At 57.6% G+C, this 18529-nt stretch overlaps 2 protein-coding genes across 5 annotated transcripts; one reads left to right on the plus strand and one right to left on the minus strand.

Annotated features, from left to right (window-relative positions):
• Nucleotides 1-1314: 1314 nt before the first annotated feature.
• Nucleotides 1315-7261, plus strand: PSMC3 (proteasome 26S subunit, ATPase 3). Its single transcript, XM_082626267.1, has 12 exons — nucleotides 1315-1576; nucleotides 1838-1921; nucleotides 2552-2677; nucleotides 3119-3223; nucleotides 3332-3394; nucleotides 3662-3799; nucleotides 4241-4384; nucleotides 4495-4643; nucleotides 5530-5626; nucleotides 5852-5997; nucleotides 6845-6926; nucleotides 7073-7261. The coding sequence occupies exons 1-12, from the start codon at nucleotides 1550-1552 to the stop codon at nucleotides 7181-7183; spliced, it is 1272 nt and encodes a 423-aa protein (XP_082482393.1). The 5' UTR covers nucleotides 1315-1549; the 3' UTR covers nucleotides 7184-7261.
• A 2172-nt stretch (nucleotides 7262-9433) lies between these two features.
• SLC39A13 (solute carrier family 39 member 13) lies at nucleotides 9434-17447 on the minus strand. 4 transcript variants are annotated; one of them, XM_082626702.1, is made up of 10 exons: nucleotides 17240-17441; nucleotides 15442-15750; nucleotides 13453-13566; nucleotides 13025-13146; nucleotides 12535-12639; nucleotides 12334-12423; nucleotides 11501-11551; nucleotides 11046-11174; nucleotides 10771-10870; nucleotides 9434-10677 (listed from the first exon to the last, which is right to left on the minus strand). In XM_082626702.1, the coding sequence occupies exons 2-9, from the start codon at nucleotides 15740-15742 to the stop codon at nucleotides 10808-10810; spliced, it is 975 nt and encodes a 324-aa protein (XP_082482828.1). In that variant the 5' UTR covers nucleotides 15743-15750; nucleotides 17240-17441; the 3' UTR covers nucleotides 9434-10677; nucleotides 10771-10807. The 4 variants fall into 4 exon arrangements, with proteins under 4 accessions (XP_082482828.1, XP_082482825.1, XP_082482826.1 ...); XM_082626699.1 differs by having other exon boundaries at nucleotides 11042-11174; nucleotides 17240-17435; XM_082626700.1 differs by lacking the exon at nucleotides 12535-12639 and having other exon boundaries at nucleotides 11042-11174; nucleotides 17240-17447.
• Between the last annotated feature and the right edge of the window lie 1082 nt (nucleotides 17448-18529).

The following is an 18529-nucleotide window of genomic DNA, read 5'->3' on the forward strand; positions in this document are numbered from 1 at the left end:
ACCTGGGGCCGTTGTAGGGACTTTGGCTTTTACTCTGAGTCTCGCAGCTGCTGCAGGGTTTTGAGCAGAGGAGTGACATGATCTGATGAGGCTTTAAAATAATTCCTTTGGTTGCTGTGTTGAGAACAGACTACACAAGACAACTGGCCTGGATGCTTCAAAAATGTTGATGTCATAAAAGACCAAAAAAGGTTGGGGGACTGTTCCGGACTAAAGGAGGCTAAAGAGACCTGACAACTGAATGCAGTGTATGATCCTTGACTTGATACAGGATTTTTTTTTAAAGGCTGTAAGGGATGTTTTGCAGATGACTAGAGAAATTTTCATATGGATTATATATTAGATATTACTGCATCAATATTAAATTCTTTAGGTATGACAATATATTATGCTATAATGTGTTGTAGTTACATATTAGAAGGTCTTTACTCTTAGGAGACACAAGCTGAAATATTAGAGGTGAAGTGTCATGATGTCTTCAACTTACTTTGAAATGGTCCAGAAAAACACACATACACAAACAGAGCAAAAGCAAATGCAAAATGTCATCAATTAGTGAATCTAGGTGAAAGATGTACAGGTACTCATTGTCTATTCTTTCAACTTTTTAATATATTTAACACTTTTCACAATAACAGACTCTAAGAAGTATATTCATCAGGGTTCTCCGGAGGAACAGATCCAATAGGAGTCATATATAATATATATAAAGAGATTTATTATAAGGAATTGGCTCACACAATTATGGCGTTGGGACATCGCCATGGTCTGTAGGGTAAATTGGCAAACTGGAAACCCAGGAATGCTGATGGTTTAGTTCCAGTCTGAATCAGAAGGGCTGAGGGCCAGTAGAGCTGATGGTGTAAATTCTAGTCTGAAAGCTAGCAGACCCTATAAGAGATGATATTTCAGTTCAAGTCCCAAGCCTGGAAAAGACCCATGTCCCAGCTCAAGGCCATCAGGCAGGAGGAGGTCCCTCTATCTAGGGGGATGGTCAGGTTTTTGTTCTATTCAGGCCTTCAACTGATTGGACGAGGCCCATCCACTTTAGGGAATCCCCTAATTCCTAACTGGGCCAGATTTTGAGGTTGAAAACCCCCTTCAAAAGCACCCTTTCAGTTACCCGCCAGATTAGGACTACATTTCCCAAGAGCCCTGCGGGGCGCTCTCGTCTTTTCTCCCTCCCCTTTCTTTCCATTTGTTATCCAGGCCCCGCCCCGCTGCTCGTGCCAGCCAATAGCGAATTCGCCTCTCGCGCCGGCATCAACAGGACGGGGGCGGGAACGTTTCAGGAGCCGTGGGGGCGGGTCCTGTGGCCTCGGCTTCATCTTTTAAGTCGGAGAAGCAGTTTCGCTGTGGCAACTGGCCCAAGCTAATTCCGTCAAGAGTCGGACTTGGAGAAGGAGTCTGGCACTAATCAAGAGCAGGCGTGAGGAGAGATAATATTAACCTTTCTCCCCGGCTACTGCCCAGTCTGATCTTCGGCCTTCTCCTGCAGGGGGTGAATCTGCTGCCGAAACTCGAGAGTCCAGTGACTCGGCAGGAGAAGATGGCGACCGTGTGGGATGAGGCTGAGGTGCGCGCCGGGAGAGCTGGGGGCCCTGGAGCCGGGGCCAGTGGAGAGACGCACGTGGCGGAAGCGGAGGCGGTGGCTGGGGGGGATTCAAGGTCTAGCCCGGTCCCGGGGTTGGGACCGCTTGGGATGTGGGCAGGCGTCCCGACTCCTCCATTCTGGTTTTATGGGCGGGGAGTGGGCTAACTGAGGCTGTGAGTGGGCTTACTCACAGTCCTGAGTTAACTAACCTGACTTTAAGAAAGAAAATTTTGTTTTTCACAGCAAGATGGAATCGGGGAGGAGGTACTCAAGATGTCCACAGAAGAGATCATCCAGCGCACACGGCTGCTGGACAGTGAAATTAAGGTGGGCGCACAGCCCCTATGTCAGGCAGTGAAGCCCTTACACAGCAGGCCCTGGTGATCCACCTGCCTCGCTCATGTCGTTCTCGGCCTCCCTAGGCGAGGCGTGGGGACCGCGGTTTCCTTCTCGGACCAGGAAAAAAAGAAAACTAAGCTTTAAACGGGACCAGAAGAGGGACAGGGTGATGGGAAACCAGGCCTGAGAGAAGGAATCATCAGACTGCCTTTCCCAGCAAGGTCTTTAAGTATTCCTCTCAAGAATCCTTTTAGGAAATCCCCATTTTACAGATGAGGAAACTGAGGCTCAGAGAGTTTTTGTTTGTTTGTTTTACTGTGGTGAAGTACGCAGCCTGTAACAAAAGGCAGAACCTAAAATCTGTGTTTGCGTGACTCAAAGTCTTGCTCTTTTCCCTTTAGTACAGCTAATACTTCACCAGGAGGTTTCCACACTGGCCTCCCTGTTCTGACCTCTGCTGGTTGTGGACACAGGCGCTGAGCATTCAGAGAGTCTTAGAGCTGAGTGAAGGGGGGCAGGAGGGTCCCCCAGGCAGCCTGGATAAGGCTCACCAATTACAAGGCCCTAGGATAAGCTGAGCTATAGCTGAATATTTGCCTCCAATCACCCTCATCCCAGATCATGAAGAGCGAAGTGTTGCGAGTCACCCACGAACTCCAAGCCATGAAGGACAAAATCAAAGAGAACAGTGAGAAAATCAAAGTGAACAAGACACTGCCATACCTGGTCTCCAACGTCATCGAGGTGTGTGTGTATGTGGAGGGGAAGAGAGGGGTCAGTGGGGCTTGGGACAGCCTGCGATGGGCCCACTGGGGAAAGAGTGGGTGGGTGTTTTGAGGCCTAAATTGCATGTAAGAGCTAAACCTCCTAGGGTTTCCTCTCCAGTGTGCATTTCCAGGGAGATATATAGGGCCTGAAAAGGCCTTGGAAGGTTCGCATGTTTCCTTTTCTACTGGTTATTTTTTCCTGGGGGTGGATGAGCTCTGCAGAGAAGCAACACCTGAGCAGAGATCTTACTAATCTGGTTTATTAACCACACCTTTGCTGGGCTCAGGGCTAGTCTGAGGAGTGAGGTAGGGATGGCCAGCCCTGCCAGTGTTGAGATTGTCTCAGCCTCAGAAGCACTGGGCTCTGGAGAGTTCAAGGAACTGAGCTGGGCTTGACCTGAGCTTTTTCCTTTCCCAGCTTCTAGATGTTGATCCCAACGATCAAGAGGAAGATGGTGCCAATATTGACCTGGATTCCCAGAGGAAGGGCAAGTGTGCAGTGATCAAAACCTCTACACGACAGGTGAGGCTGGCCCAGCCATAGGAGAACTGAGGAGGGTGAGGGGTGGATGTGGGACAGGGAGCCTTACTAAGGCAGTAATTGAGGCTGCACCTGGAATCTCTCCTACAGACATACTTCCTGCCTGTGATTGGGTTGGTGGATGCTGAAAAACTGAAGCCAGGAGACTTGGTGGTGAGTGGTGTCCCTGAGCCCAGGCTGGGCTTTTCCAGCAAGGTTTCTCCCACTGATTAGCTGAGCCCCTGCCCCAGGCCCAGGTCATTGTTGGTCCTGAATGTCTGCAGAGCAGCCTGCAGAGTCTGAGAGCTTGTCTGCCTGCTCTTTGACTCTTGTGTTGCCCACTCTCATATCTTTCCTTTCATTCTGTAGACACCTGTCACCCAGCCACTTAGGTAGGCCTTGAGCTGAGACAAATCTGAAGTCTTTGTGCTGTGTCCCCAGGGTGTGAACAAAGACTCCTATCTGATCCTGGAGACCCTGCCCACAGAGTACGACTCGCGGGTGAAGGCCATGGAGGTGGACGAGAGGCCCACAGAGCAATACAGTGACATCGGGGGCCTGGATAAGCAGATTCAGGAGGTGAAGGAGGCATGGCAGCCTGACCAGCCTTTTGTATTTCTCTACTTCAGTGACCAGAGCACTTTCCCCCAGTTTGCCTCTTACCCTCATAGCATCCTAGGGAGACAAGGAGGAGACCATGTAACAGTTTAGGAGACTGAGATCTCCTCAACTGAATGACTTGCCCAGGATCACAGAAGGTTAGGGCCAGAGCCAGGACTGGAACTCAGGCTCCTTTTTCTTGGCCCCGTGTCTTTTCTGCCATATCCATCTGTTCCTGGGGAGTCCATAGCCAGCCTTGGTGGGAGCGAGCATTCTGTGTCCTCTGGATGTGGGGGAAGGAGAGGGCACTGTCTCTGAACTGGAGTAGGAGGGTTACAGATAGGGGTTGAAGCTATTCAGGGTTGGGCTGTAGGAGCCCACAGGGCTTCACTGTCCTCACCCCGGACTTCTTCCTGGCAGCTGGTGGAGGCCATTGTCCTGCCAATGAACCACAAGGAGAAGTTTGAGAACTTAGGGATCCAGCCTCCAAAGGGCGTGCTAATGTACGGGCCCCCAGGTACGGGGAAGACCCTGCTGGCCCGGGCCTGTGCTGCACAGACCAAGGTGAGTGCTTCGGGAGGGATGAGGAAGCTAAAGCTCTGCCAATGGGCTCAGGTCGAAGGGGCTTCTCATCGTGCCTTTGGCCTGATATGTCAACCCTACTCCCGCCCCAGGCCACCTTCCTGAAGCTGGCTGGCCCCCAGCTGGTGCAGATGTTCATTGGGGATGGTGCCAAGCTAGTCCGGGATGCCTTTGCTCTGGCCAAGGAAAAAGCTCCATCCATCATCTTCATTGATGAGCTGGATGCCATCGGCACCAAGCGGTAAGGGGGTGCTGAGTGCCACCAAGGGGATTGTTCTCAATTCCAGCTCTCCCACCCTGTTCCCTACTCCCCCTGGGATGGTGGAAGCTCTGTTCTTGTGGTTGTACTTCTTAAATTCTCTTCTAAGTAGCCTCCCTGCTTCGTTTCTTTTCCCCTGACCATCCTTTCTCCTCACAGCTGCCAGCATGTTCCTTTCAAAACTTCACTCAGCTGCACCCACAGTCCCTCACGCAAACAGATCCTGCTTTCCCTTCCTGGGCCTCCCCATTGCTTCTTGGGATAAATGCTGGGCTTACCGTGGCCTGCAAGGCCCCTGTGTGGCTGCCCCTGCTCCCCTCCAGCTTCATCCTGTCCCTGCCTTCCCCTTCCCCTTCCCTCTGGACTCCCTCCACAGTGTCCCCTCAGTTTGCAGGCCCAGTCTGGTGGGAGAGATTTTGCATCTGCTGTTTCCTCTGTGGAATGTACTTTTCTTTTTCCCCTGTTCTCCATTGGCTGGTTGCCCAGCCGATGTGTTTTCAACCTTCAGATCTCAGCCTGAGGGGACACTTCCTCAGAGACGCTTGCCTGGGCTCCCTGTTATGTGCCAAGTCTGGGCCAGATCTCTGTATTTCTAAGTTTTAGCTCAGATATGATGACACGTCCATCAGGGGCATAGGCCAGGCAGTGGGTTTTGCTCACTGTTTTATCTTAAACCCAGCACCTGATCCCAGGAGCTTCTCCAGTCCCTGACACCATTTCTGTGCTGGTCCCTGGGCTGGGGGCCCCAGGTTGAGTGTGACTTTTCCCTGCCCTGGATGGGTTGGGTTGGGCTTCTGGTGGTGGAGGAGAGGAGGGCCCTCCCTGAGCTGTGTCCTCACCCGTGTGTCGGGCCTCCTGTGTGCCCCAGCTTTGACAGTGAGAAGGCCGGGGACCGGGAGGTGCAGAGGACGATGCTGGAGCTTCTGAACCAGCTGGACGGGTTCCAGCCGAACACCCAAGTGAAGGTGAGTATTGTCACTTCACAGGTGAAGAACGTGGGGCTTAGAGTTCAGGGGATCTTCTCTGTCATCTAGCTGATGGAGCTAGAATTAGAATTGGGGTCGGTCTTGAATATTCCCTGCCGTTTCATGTGGACCCTGAGCTACCTCTTTGCCCGTCGTGGCTATGACTGTTGCCTGTCTGTGAACCCTTCCTTCTCAACTCAAGTTTCCGCTTCTCCTGTTGCTCAGGTAATTGCAGCCACTAACAGGGTGGACATCCTGGACCCTGCCCTGCTCCGCTCAGGCCGCCTGGACCGCAAGATCGAGTTCCCGATGCCCAACGAGGAGGCCCGGGCCAGAATCATGCAGATCCACTCCCGAAAGATGAATGTCAGGTGGGCAAAGACACAAGCAAGGCGCTGAGACCTAAAGGGGCAGCAGCAGAGCTGTCTCTGGCCTCTTTGTACTGACCTTCCCCAGGCCTAGGTTCTCCCCCTCTCCATGTCCCTTTCACACCGAGCGCTGTTCCACACGCTGGCCTCCATTTCTCCCCAGGTGCCCGACAGAGTCGTGCCGGGGCCCAGGCCCCAACTGAAGGTGCTGTGCTCCTTAGGGCCCACCTGCACACATACCCCCACAGCCCTCCCCCATGGTCAGAAGGTGTGCAGGCCGGAGGCCCTGTTTCCTGGCCACCCCTGCCCCAGCAGATGAACGCAGCCCAGCATGGCCCAGGGCAATCCTGCCAGGGGCCAGGTGGACCTGGGTTCAGATCTGTGAGACCGTCAGCAGGTGGCGTGACCTCTCTAAGCCTCCGTTTTCTTATCCGGGACTTGGGGATAAGGGCTCCGACCGACCTCACGGGGTTGTGGCAATGTCACGTGCAGTACTTGGCGCGTGAGGTGAGTGACCGGCAGCAGCGCTGCTTGGGAGGCAGAGGTTGGCCCTCTTGTCTCCACAACCTCCTGCTCCCCTGCCGCGGGCTGAATTCCCGAGTCAGGTGCAGACTTCCAGAGTGCTAGCGCTCAGGAGACACTAGGAGCAACTTGGTCTAATCTGCTTTGACCTACCTCCGTTCCTCTCCCCCTCTTGTGTGGAGGAGAGAACAAGGCACAGTGGGGAAGGGAGTCGCCCGTGATGGCGGCGAGTTGACCTCGCTGCTTGACGGAGGCACGTGGGAGGACGTGGGCTCCCCCGCCCACTCCCGCCAGTGGCTGAGCCCTGTGATACCTCCCCACCTCCCAGCCCTGACGTGAACTACGAGGAGCTGGCCCGCTGTACAGACGACTTCAACGGGGCCCAGTGCAAGGCCGTGTGTGTGGAGGCGGTGAGTGGTGGGCCGAGCGGCTGGGCGCTTCATGCCTCCTCCCCTGGACAGGCTGCTAAGGGGAAGAGGCTGAGAAGGTGGAGGCCTCTGGGAGCCGGGCTGGGGGTCTGGGGAGGCACCCTAGAGCCTGTCTGTCCTGGGTGCAGGGCATGATCGCGCTGCGCAGGGGCGCCACAGAGCTCACCCACGAGGACTACATGGAGGGCATCCTGGAGGTACAGGCCAAGAAGAAAGCCAACCTGCAGTACTACGCCTAAGGGGTCGCCTGCCACACCTGTTCTCTGGCCTCTTGCTGGTTAAAATTCGTAATAAAGGATGGTTTCAGGTTCCCGCCACCACCTGTCTGGCTCGCCTTCCCTGGGCTCTGGGTAGAGGAGTGGGGGCAGATGCAGGAGGCCCCTTCCCCAGGTGCTGCTACCCGAGACAGCCGAGGGCCTCAAATGCCTTGTCGGGGTGAGGCCCTCTTGGAGGGGTGGGCGTGTGCCACAGCTGTTCTCGGGGGTCTTCTGCCTCCCCCATCATGTCCCTCCAGACCTCTCTCTCCACACTCCCTGACCTGCCTCTCTGAGCTTTTGAGGCCCGTGGTGCTGCAGCTCTAGTGTGAGGGGCCTGAAGGGAAGCCAAACTAGTTTTTCCCTTCTTTTTTGAATTTTGGTGCTCTGGCCCTAGGCCTCGCTTCCTTATAAAGCCCCGGCTCTGGGTCTTTGCTCCCTTGTTTCCTGGCCCCCAAGCCTCCTGTTTCTCTACACGTTCCTTTTAGCTGTTGGCCCGTTTCCTCTGGCCGAAAAATGAACGTTGAGCAAGATCTACTCTGAGAGCCCTTCTAGGCCTAACCGTGGTCACGCTGTGTTCTCTCCCACCCCCCAGTTCTGCCGGCAGCCCCATATCCCGTCAGCTTCCTTTACCATCTTGCTGGTCCTCTTCTGTCTACCAGCCTTCCAGCTCCCCGACCTGGAACCTGACCTGGTGGTTCACCGTTCACTGAGCCCTCACCCTGAGCCACGTGCTATGCAGGTCGTGTGCATGGTTTTATTGAGTTAATCGCAGTAACTACCAATAGGGTGGCCCCACTTTATAGATGCATTTCGAGCAACTGGGCCAGGATTGCACAACTCTTAGACGGCATAGCTAGGTTTCAAACCCAGGACTAAGAATAAAGCCCAGTTTATGTTGTGCCGTCTTAGCAGCTTTAACCACCCCGAATGGCCTTTCAAAGCAGCAGCCCTTTAGAACTCTCCATCAGCTCTCGCCCCCTGGCAGCCCTTTACCCTCCTTTTCCCATCACCTCCCCTGAAGGGACATGCCCACAGTCAAGAGAGCTACTGACTGCCGGCCTGTCTGGAGCTCCCCTCTCTCTAGTCCCACCGCCTCCAAGCCGCCATCCTGAGTGTCAGGGTGCACCCCCATTGTGTTCTCCTTGGTGATCCCACTGACTTCCCATCCCCCGGAGGAGCCCCAGCACAGCCTCGGAAGTGCTCTTGTTCTGGCCCTCTCCTGGGCTTAGCTGCCCCGGCTCCCGCATCTCTCACCCCGACCCCCCGCGCCCACCTGCGTGAAGCTGCAAGCACCAACCTCACCCCTGACCTTGGGGTCCTCATTTATACGTGGGGCGCCACTGCCTCCTTCAGCGGGCTGAGTGCCATGACTGCACGTGCATCTGTCATCCAACACACGAGGAGCCCCAGGGCCTGCTCGGGAGGCAGGGACTGCCAGGACAGCCCTGGGTTCCTTCCTCGCTTCTGTCAGGCCTGGACCCACCAGGTCCTGGGCGTGTCACAATCAGCTGAAGCAGATCCCTTTTTGCTGAAAATACTGAGTCAGGCACTCCCAGCTGAGGATACAGCCCATCTGGGCTTCACAGCCCCCGTATCAGCCTCCGTGACATGGTGCGGATGCGCTGTCCGCCAACAGCCTGCTGAAGGTAGGAGAGGAAGTGGGACTCCACTTCCCGCATCTGCTCTCCTAACAGCACTGGGGAAGCAGCTCCCCCCGTGCCTGAGGCTGTCTTCATTCTCAGCATATTCACTGGCGGTGAGGGTATGGTTTAGAAAAAAGATCTCATTTTTTCTTTTCTTTCTTTTTAATGAAAAATAACTATTTCATGGAGGCCAAACCTGGAGATGACTTTGTGGATGGAGCTCCCTTCCATGGTTAAAATTACTCGGGGCAGGCCAGGAAAAAGCCCTTGGTTCGTAGGTCTATGAGGACACCACCCTTGGGGGTGACGCGGGCTATAATGGCCTAGAGCCAGGCTTGTTTTATTGGCGTAAAAAGCTAACAACAAAATAAACCAGGGAAACATGAAATGTATACCCTGTTCTGAGAAGCACCCCAAAAGTAACAGCTCAGAGACGAAGCAGAAGGCCCAGAAGGCGGGGATGACAGTGGAGACCAGCTGGGCGGCCTGCAGGAGCTGGGGCCCGCAGAGCAGCCAACCTGGCTGGAGCACGGGGTGGCCGGAAAAGCCCTGCTTGACCATGGGCTCTGGTATGCAGAACAGAGGCAGCCAGTTTGTGTATATTTATTTGCATCTCATCTATAGAACAGGTATTTACAGATAAAAATGGAACCATAGCAAAACTGCCGTAAAACCATTCAGACCCTCTTGATGGCTACTTCTCAAGACGCCCACGGTCAAGCAGCAGGGCTGGAGCCTGGGTGTGGAGTGGGCCAGCTGAGTACCTGGGCGTCAGCCAAGGGAAATAGCTGGGGATTATGGCTTCAGCATCCCCAGAGCACATTCCTGAGTGCTGACAATGTGGAGCCCTCGCCACCCCCGCCTAGCCCCACCCACAGTGGGACAGGAAAAGGGGCCCGAGCCGGGGGGCAGGGGGGTGGGGGGGCAGCCACTGCTCACTCTCTTCCTGCCCTCAGAGTGTCTGCCTGGACCCTGTGCTGGCACGAGCATCCCTGAGCCGACTGGGAAGCCTCTGGCCCGGGGCTGCTCGCTGCCCTGCTGGCTGCTGTTTGGCAGCTGGAGGTGGCAGAGCCGCGGGCGTTGCCAGGGAGCATTCCCTGGGGGAACAGGAGCTGGGCCAGGGCAAGCAGCCACGGGGAAAAGGTCTTAGAAAGCATCTCCCGGCTCCATGCTGGGAAGGGTAGGACTGTCAGTGCTGAGTGGCGCTGGGGGCTACACGAGCACCTGCCTCTCCTTTCTTTGGCCTTGGAGCTGGTGAAGGAAGGGCCAGGACACTGGACACAGCAGAGAGGAGGCGCCCCAGCCTCGGTTCCTGGCTGCCCAGGGCTGGGTGCATGTGCAGAGAGGCCCCAGCAGGAGACAGCTTTGGGGCTCCCTGCAGCCCTGGGCTCCTTGGGCTGCTCTCACTCCTCCTGGCATCCTGGTGGGCAGAGGCCTCTGCTTGGGACCAGTGTTGTGCTCCTCACTGCCAACTCCAGGAGGTGCAGGGTGACAGGGTGGCAAGGAGAGAAGACCACAGTGTGGCTGGAGGCAGGTGTGGGCATCGGGCCCTGGGCCCAGTACACGAGGGATCACAGTGTCGGTCCTGCACACGGTCACATGTGCACACCACACACACACTCCGTCCTCTTGTCAGGTCGGAGGACTCGCTCGCTCTCTGCCTCACACACACACACACACACACACACACACACACACGGTCACAGAGTGGATCTGAGTCTCTTATTGCTGTGCAGGGGGTGGGGCGTCAGGGACAGTTACTCGACGAAGACCGAGAACAGCACCATCACCACAATGCCCGTGCAGAGCAGAAGCACTTGCTGCAGGGAGCGCCTGTGGGGAGAGGGGCAGGGGCTCAGGGGGCGGCGATGGCCGAGATGCGGGGGGCAGAGGCCCTGCGAATGGCAGTGCCAGTGGGTAGCTCACCATGGGTCATCTTCCTCCAAGAGGTCGGGCAGCACGTTCACCAGGGCGATGTAGAGAAAGCCGCCAGAGGTGAAGGGCAGGATCCAGGCCACAGTCTCCTCTGCAGCAGGAGAAGCCCTGACTGGCTGGGAGTCCAGGGGAGCCATGTGTACTACACTCCCTCCCGCAGGGTGGACCGGGGGCAGAACCTGGCCTGGACACCAGGGTCAGGGCAGCTGTGACCTTTGGCTGGGGCCCCTCTGCTGACCGCCACCACCCACCACGCCCGTACCTACTCCCTTGGGGGACTGCGTACAGATGGCGAAGCAGGCGCCCAGCAGGCCCCCCAAGGCCGTTGAGAGCTGCAGCTTGGCTGCGCTCCATCGGTCAAAGCCGGCCCGGAGCAGGATGGCAAAGTCGCCCACCTGAGGGGAGGTCCAGACGATCACTCTGGGCCCCAGTGGGGCCAGATGCCCTGAGCATCGCAGGCATGGACACGCACACCAAGCCCCTTGCACCCGCCCCATAGCTGGGACCACCCCATGCCCCAGCCCGCATCCCCTCGGCTGGGACCCCCGTCCCGAGGATGCTGGAGCACAGCTGAAACGGTGGCTGCAGCCTGTAGGCTGAGCAGCTCCAGGCCTCTGTGGTCCAGCCGCCCAAGCCCACCATTGCTGGGTAGTCCCACCCCGAATCCCTGCCCCCAGCTCCACACCCGCATGGCTGATCATGGGAACCCTCTGGCACTCACCTCATGGGGGATCTCATGCAGGAGGATGGCCATGGTGGTCAGGAGCCCGATCTGCAGGGAGGGGAGGGAGTCTGGGGGGTCTGTGCCGAGGGCTAGGGCACCCACTTGTCTGCTCATTCTACAAACATTTACTCTGCTCTGGGTGCCCTGGCTGGGTACCATCTGGCTGCTAGAAATATCGTAGCGAATAAAACAGACAAGGAACCTGCCCCCAAGAAGCTAACAGCCTGGAGTGGAGAGGCAAGGTCTGAGTAAACAGACAAAGAACCACGTGATTCCACACCATGACAGGTGCTGTGGGGAAAGGATGGGCTGGGTGCTGTGGGACATGATGGGCCTGACTGAGATGAGGGGTCAGCAAAGGCCTCTTTGAGAAAGTGCACTTTAAGCTGAAGCCTGAAGGATGAGGAGCCAGCAGTTCCAAGAGTGGAAGGAAGAACATTCCAAGCAGAGGCAACAGTGAGTTGGAGGCTACCAGAGGGGAAAGAGGTTGGCCAGTTCAAGAGTAGGCAGACCCTGGGGCCAAAGCGCAGAGGGCAGAGGGAGGAGGTGGGGGGGAGAAGCATCTAGAAGCAGGCAGGGGCCAAGCACAGCAGCCTGGCAGAGGCCTGTGGTCCCAACAAGGAGTGTCCGCAGCAAGAACAGACCAGTCGGTGGTGGAGACAGGAGGCTGTGTCCAGGAGAGCAGCAGGGAGGCGTAGATGAGGGTGCTGTGATGGACGGGGCAAGGAGGAGACGCCTGGGACCTATTCTGGAGGCGGAGCCCACTGGTTAACGCAGGCACCACCCTTCCCACCGGACGGCCTGGGTCCCACTGCCCCAGCCCCACTCACCTTCTTGCTCACGAGGAAGCTGGCAGCCACAGCCAGCCCGTGGGTGAAGTTGTCTATGGTGTTGGCCAGCAGGTTGAGATAGCCACTGACCTGGGCGAAGGGAGAGAAAGCTGGGTTGAGCCGGGTGGGCAGGGCTGATTTGGGCCGGCCACTCGGGGTGGGGCGGCTGCAGGAGGAGGGGGCCCTGGGCGGGCCACTCACTTTGATGTTCCGGACCACGGCGCTCAGGCCGGGCCCTGCAGCTGGCTGGGCCAGATGGTGGCCTCCACTGAGCGCGGCCGCAGCTGCAGGGTCTTTGCTGGGGGCCTAGGGCCAGGAGAAGGAGGGAGACGTGACATTAGACGCCCCCCACTCGGCCAGGGTGGACAGAAAGGGAGTGAAAGATGGAGAACAGATACAAAGGGAACACCCCTTTATCTGGCTGGACTCTGCTGCTCAATCAGCCGGGTGCCCCCGGACCCAGCAGACCCTCTGCCTCCCGCGCTGCTCTCACTCTTAGTCTATGACAACAAGCCACGGCAGGGGCTGATGCCCAGATCCTTCCAAACAAGCTGGCCCAGCCTCCCAGAGCTCCCAGGCAAGGGCCAAGAGACACTCTTTTCAGGGCTTGACTCAGAACTTGGGCCTCCAGGCCCTGGCACCACCACAGAGCAGAGGCTGACCTGTGTAGGCTCTGGGGTTTGGGGCTCACCTGGCTAGTCTCCTCCTCCTTGCTGTCCAAGAACATCTTCTCCAGCGCCAGGAAGATCAGGAAGCCAGCAATGACCCACAGTCCCAGCTGCTGTTGCTGCTGCAGGCTCTGCCCCTCACCACCTGCAGGGGGCAGCACTGATACACCAGGCCAAGACAGGGCCACAGAAGGGGGGCTCCCTGGGATGGGACCTAGTCCAGGGCAGTGACAGGGGCAGGGTGCCAGGACTGGCTGGTGGGGCAGTTGGGCCCCAGGAACTCCCACTGGGACCAGGGCACTGGGACCAGGACAAGTTCCCTGCCAGACGTCCAGAACCCCCTCACAGTCATTCTACAGAGCAGGCAGGGTCTAGGCCATCCCTGGGCATGGGCACCAGTTCCCACCTATCGCCTGCCACCCTCCTGCCCCCGGCCTGTGGTCTCACTCACCAGGGCTGGCACTGTACGTGTAGGCCCACGCCTCGGGCAGCAGGTGTAGAAACACATTGCCCAGGAGTCCCCCCAAGGCAAAGCTGAGCAGCTGCTTCAGGCGCCGGGCCCCAGCTACAAGGCAGAGATGTGAGACCTGGGAGCTGGGGCACCAGAGCCCCTGGCCTGACCTCTGCCTCACCCAGCTTACTGGGCTCCTAGTGTGGTCCCAACCAGACTGCAAGTCTCCGGAAGGCTGGACATGGGCTGCTGGCCTTCCTGGGTCCCCAACCCTTCAGTCCCAGCAAGGGCTGGTGCCCAGCAGGAATACACCAGGACCTGCGGGCCGACTGTGGAGCCACTACTGCTTCAGGGTTAAGAGACTGGGCTTGGGAGGCTGACAGGTCCCAGCTCCCCAACCCACCAGCTGGTAACCTTGGGCAGATTACTTCTGGGACTCAACTTCATCATCTGTAAACTGGGGACAACTGTATCTATCTGACAGGGATCTTGTGTGAATTAAACCAGCGGTCCCCAACCTTTTTGGCAACAGGGACCGGTTTAGTGGAAAACGATTTTTCCACGGACGGGGGTGGTAATGCGTGTGACAGGGTGCGGCAGATGAAGCTTCGCTCGCTTGCCCACCGCTCACCTCCTGCTGTGCGGCCCGGGGGGTTGGGGACCCCTGAATTAAACAACAATACATATAGCAAGTGCTTATTAAGTGGGAATTTTTCTCTTCTCAGTCACTGTTACTCTCAGAAAAGTGGCAGAGATTTGAGGACTTGTGCAGACGTGCAATATCCAGAGTTAGAAGTGCCCTAAGGGGGCCATGTCGAAACCCTTGGTTTGATAGACAAACTGAGGCCCAGAAGGAAGAGGCAGCTTGGTGGTGGGGTGGGATCCCAGGGGGAAGCTGCTGCTTCCAGGCTGTGTGACCTTGGGCTCCTCCAAGAACTTCCCTGTGCCTGTGCTTCCCCATTTGTAAAATAGAGCTAATAATCCAAGTCCTCCCTAGGTTGACCTCTCAGGGATGCTATGAGAGGGGCTGAACTGATACACAGGCAAGACAGCAGAAGAGGGCCCTGTTCACAGCTGGGGCACCAGCCCTCAGCCCAGTGCCTGGCACAGTTGCGTTCATAATCATCTGTTGAATGAACAGTTCCTGGAGCCTGGCAGGCAGCACGAGCCCCTGGGGGACCCTCATTTCAAAGACTCCCGGGGCCTGGTCCAGACCTACTATGTCATACTCTTGGGTGGGGGTGACAGGCACCTGCATTTTTAGCAGCTCCCCATCTGATCTTCTTTATCTTTCATTATAGCATGTCACCTATGGACACATGCACAGCCAAGGAAAAGCCTCTACCAGGCCTGCACCCATCTCCCAGCCCCCCTCTCCAGAGGCAGGCCAGCTACCAGCCTCTCGTGTGTCCTTGGGTGAGGCCGCCCCAGGGGCTCTGGGTCTGAGCGCCCTCTTGCACTGTGAGCAGGGACTGAAGGGAGAGGCAGCGCGACGCCCAGCACTGGCTCGCGAACATGGAGCCCCGTCCCTGCACCGGGGCCGTCTCCTAAGTGCTTTGCCGACGTTAGTTCATTTAATCGTCACAATAACACCTGTGAGGTAGATACTATTATTATCCTCATGTTTCAGGTTGGGAGCTTAAGGCAGAGAGAAGTTAAGGAACTTGCCCAATACCACCCAACTGGTAAGTGGCAGAGCCAAGGTTTGAACCCAGGCAGCCCGGCACCCTATTTCCAGCCTTGTTTCTTGCCTCACAGTGAATGTTTGCTGACTTTCATCTTTCAGAATAAACAGATGCACAAACGAATGAACAATCGAGCACGGCGCACCCTGGCTCACTGGACCAAGGTGAGGAATTGTGCTGGGTCCCCACCCTCCACCACAGACACACTGCCACTTGGGATCAGAGACCCGGCTCTCCCAGGAAGAGCAGCAGCATGTTTCCCGCGCCATCGGCTGCCCCTTGGTGCCAGAGGAGGGTCACCCACCTTCTGAGCGCAGCATGGTCCCCATCTCCAAGGGAATGATGAGCAATGGGAAGACCCCGCTGAGCCCCACCATGAGTGAGCCCAGGAGGGAGCAGATCCACGTGTCTAGCCTCTCTCCGCTCAGCAGGGCCCCCCAGGACTCGCTTTCCTTATTGTCCAGGCGACAGGCTGCTGCCACCCCCCGGCTCCGGAAGGCCTGCTGGGAACCCCCAGCCCCTCCCAGGAGCTCCAGGGCAAGAGCAGCGAGGAAGAGGAGCCTCTGTCCCGCCATGCCACAACCAGGGCAGGGACATCCAGGCATGCCACGTGCTGAAAAACAAAGTTCACTTACGTGAGCTGCCACCCTTGGCCACACACCTGCTTAGGAAACGTGGCATCTTAACCCTCCCCCCACTCCCAGTGGCCATGGCACCCGCCCTCCTGCTTGCCTCCCCCAGGGCCTCTGAGGATCCCAGTGATGGGTGCACAGAGCAAAAGGGCTCTGGTCCGCCACATCCCACTCCCAAGGAGCACACATTTTTTCCTTGGGAGCCAGTTCCAGGCTGTGTGTCAGCCTGTCCGCCTGAGGCTAAACTTTTCTTAATGACAGGGTGAGGCGCTGGCTGGGTTCCCCTCAGGCACCGGTAGGCCTGGCCCAGCTGGGTGTCTGGCTGCCAGGAGAGGCTTTGCTGCCAGGATGCGCCCCAGTGAGGACACCCCCAGGGATGGCGGCCAGCACAGTCTAGCTTGATGGGGCAATGTTAGGAGGTGCAGGTGGGGAAACCAAGCAGCTGAGATAGGTCAAGACCATCAGGGCTTCTTCCTAGGAAATGAGTCCAATATCCCTGGGGCACGGAGACAGACAGGAGGTGGGAATAAGAGAGAGGATTCTTCAGTTAGGAGCTGCCTCACAGATGTGCAGAGCACGGGCTTTGAAGACCCGCCCTTGACTTTGTGCTCTGCATTTACAGCTGCTTGACTGCGGACAAGTCCCTAAAGCCCTTCTCTGAGCCTCAGTCTCCTCGTCTGTAGCAGGGAGATAAGTATTGCCTCCCTCACACAGTGGTGAAAATGAGATGAGCTTGCTAATCAGGTGAGCGTGCCTGGCATGGAGGAGGCACAGAGAACCCTCCTTATGTTGCGGGAGCCCAGGAGCACCAGGCAGCAGGAGTGTACCCAGCAGACGGATCACAGGATCTGGATGTGAGTCAACCAAGACGGAAGTTCAACCTGGAAACTCAGGCATGAGGTTTAAATGTGGTCTGCCCTCCCTCATGCTGGCTGTGACCTTGAGCCAGTGATGTCCTTGCCTCAGTTTCCTCATCTGCTGATGGAGGTGGGAGGGAGGGAAAGCAGCTGGAAAAGATGCTCGGGTCTAGGACCTCCAGGCCTTAACGGGACCCTGATGAAACCCTCTGGGCTCCACTGGGGACCAAAGGCAGGACTGCGCCAGGCCGGACTTGGAGGCAGAGGCGGGTCAGGGGACAAGTTTGAGGACAGGAGAGGTGAGGGGACAAGTTTGGGACAGGAGAGCGGGTACCGAGAGAGTCGGAGAGCAGAGGGAAAGCAGAAAGCAAGAGCGGGAGAGCCAAGAGTGAGAGAGCCAGAGACGGATGCGGAGGCGGAGAGAGAGGGAGAGATAGGGAGAGATGGGGAGCGACGCGTGGGGAGACAGGGGAGAAGAGCCCAAGGAAGTTTAACTCCCGGGCTCTGGGCGAGAGGCCCAGGTCTGATCTGGACAAGCCGGGTCGGGGGCAAGGGGATCGGCAGAGTCCGTCTCGTCAGGGGCTCTGGCCCTGGGGGTGCGGCGGTCACTCACCGTGCGGCGGCGACGGCGGCGGAGGCGCTCCGGACGGCCCCGGCCATCCAGCTGCGGCACAGCGCCCCGCCCCGGCCCTGCCCCGCCCGGCCTGGCCGCCCGGCCCCCGGCCCGGAGCCGCCCCCTGCGTGCGGCCACGTCACACGGGACCTGTCCGGAACCCGACGCGCCGAGCGCCGCGGGGTCGTGGGGAGCGGCGGTGGGAGAGCGCTTCCGCCTCGAGGCCATGGGGGACCCGGGAGGCTGGCGCACTTCCGCTCGGGCGGGCCCGGGACGGCGGGGAGGGTCGGGCGGAAGTGGGGGCCCCGTGGGCACCCAGCACAGTCCGGCTGCGCAGGGCGGAGACGGCGGCCCCGCGGGGACCGCGAGCAGTTGGGTGGCTGCGCTTGCGGGTCTGCCCGCCGCTTCCTCTCTCGGGCGGCAGTCCCAGCCGCGCCCGCACGGGGGCGCGCTCTGCTGCCAGACTGCACCGTCCCGGGACGGGGTCGGGGTAGGAGGATGGCTGCGGCGCTCCTGCTCTGAGTCAGCCCGGCCTGGCTCCTCCATGAGCAAGGGAAAGGGGAAGTGCCTGCCGCAGGGAGGGGCCTAGCCCCGGGAACCTCAGAAGAGGGAATTTTATTCTTACTCATCGAATTATTTTTATGCTTTGGTTTTTCACTGGGAACCTCAGGCCTTTGTCTCCAGGCTTGTAACCCTTTGGAGTCCAATGCACGGTGGCCTGACACTGCTGCTGGTAACCCCAAACCTGGGGGAGCAAAGGCTCTGTGCTTCCCTCACCTCAGACTGGGGCAGCAAACAATAGCATTATTATAACTGCAATTTACTCAACACCTACGAAGTGCCATTCACTCTGCGTGTATTGTCTCCCTGAATCCTCAGTCTATCCCATTGAGATGGATACTGTTAGCCCAGGGTCACACAATACCACGGATGGCAGAAGCACGATTCAAATCTGGGTGTCCTTGAACCCAGAGCATGTGATAGCACCTCTCACTTATAGGGTCATGGGAATCTGCCTTGGCATTTACACTTTGCATTCTTCTCATCCAGGACCATATAATACTCAACAAGGGGCACTTGGGTACTCACTGGGGCAGAGACTGTGATGGGGTGGGAGTCTCCCAGCCTCTGACCCTCATCTGCCTCATGCAGTAATTCCTTCATCTGTCCTGTGTCACTCTCCATTACCAGGGGCTCTGAGGGCACAGGGCTCTCACAGGCTGCACCAGTTGCCCGATTCCACCTCACATTCCAACATCTGCCCTTCTTAGACCCCCAACTCCTACCAGG

This window comes from Mesoplodon mirus (genome assembly GCF_964341445.2).
Source record: "Mesoplodon mirus genome assembly, chromosome: 7".
Classification (NCBI taxonomy): Eukaryota; Metazoa; Chordata; class Mammalia; order Artiodactyla; family Ziphiidae; genus Mesoplodon; species Mesoplodon mirus.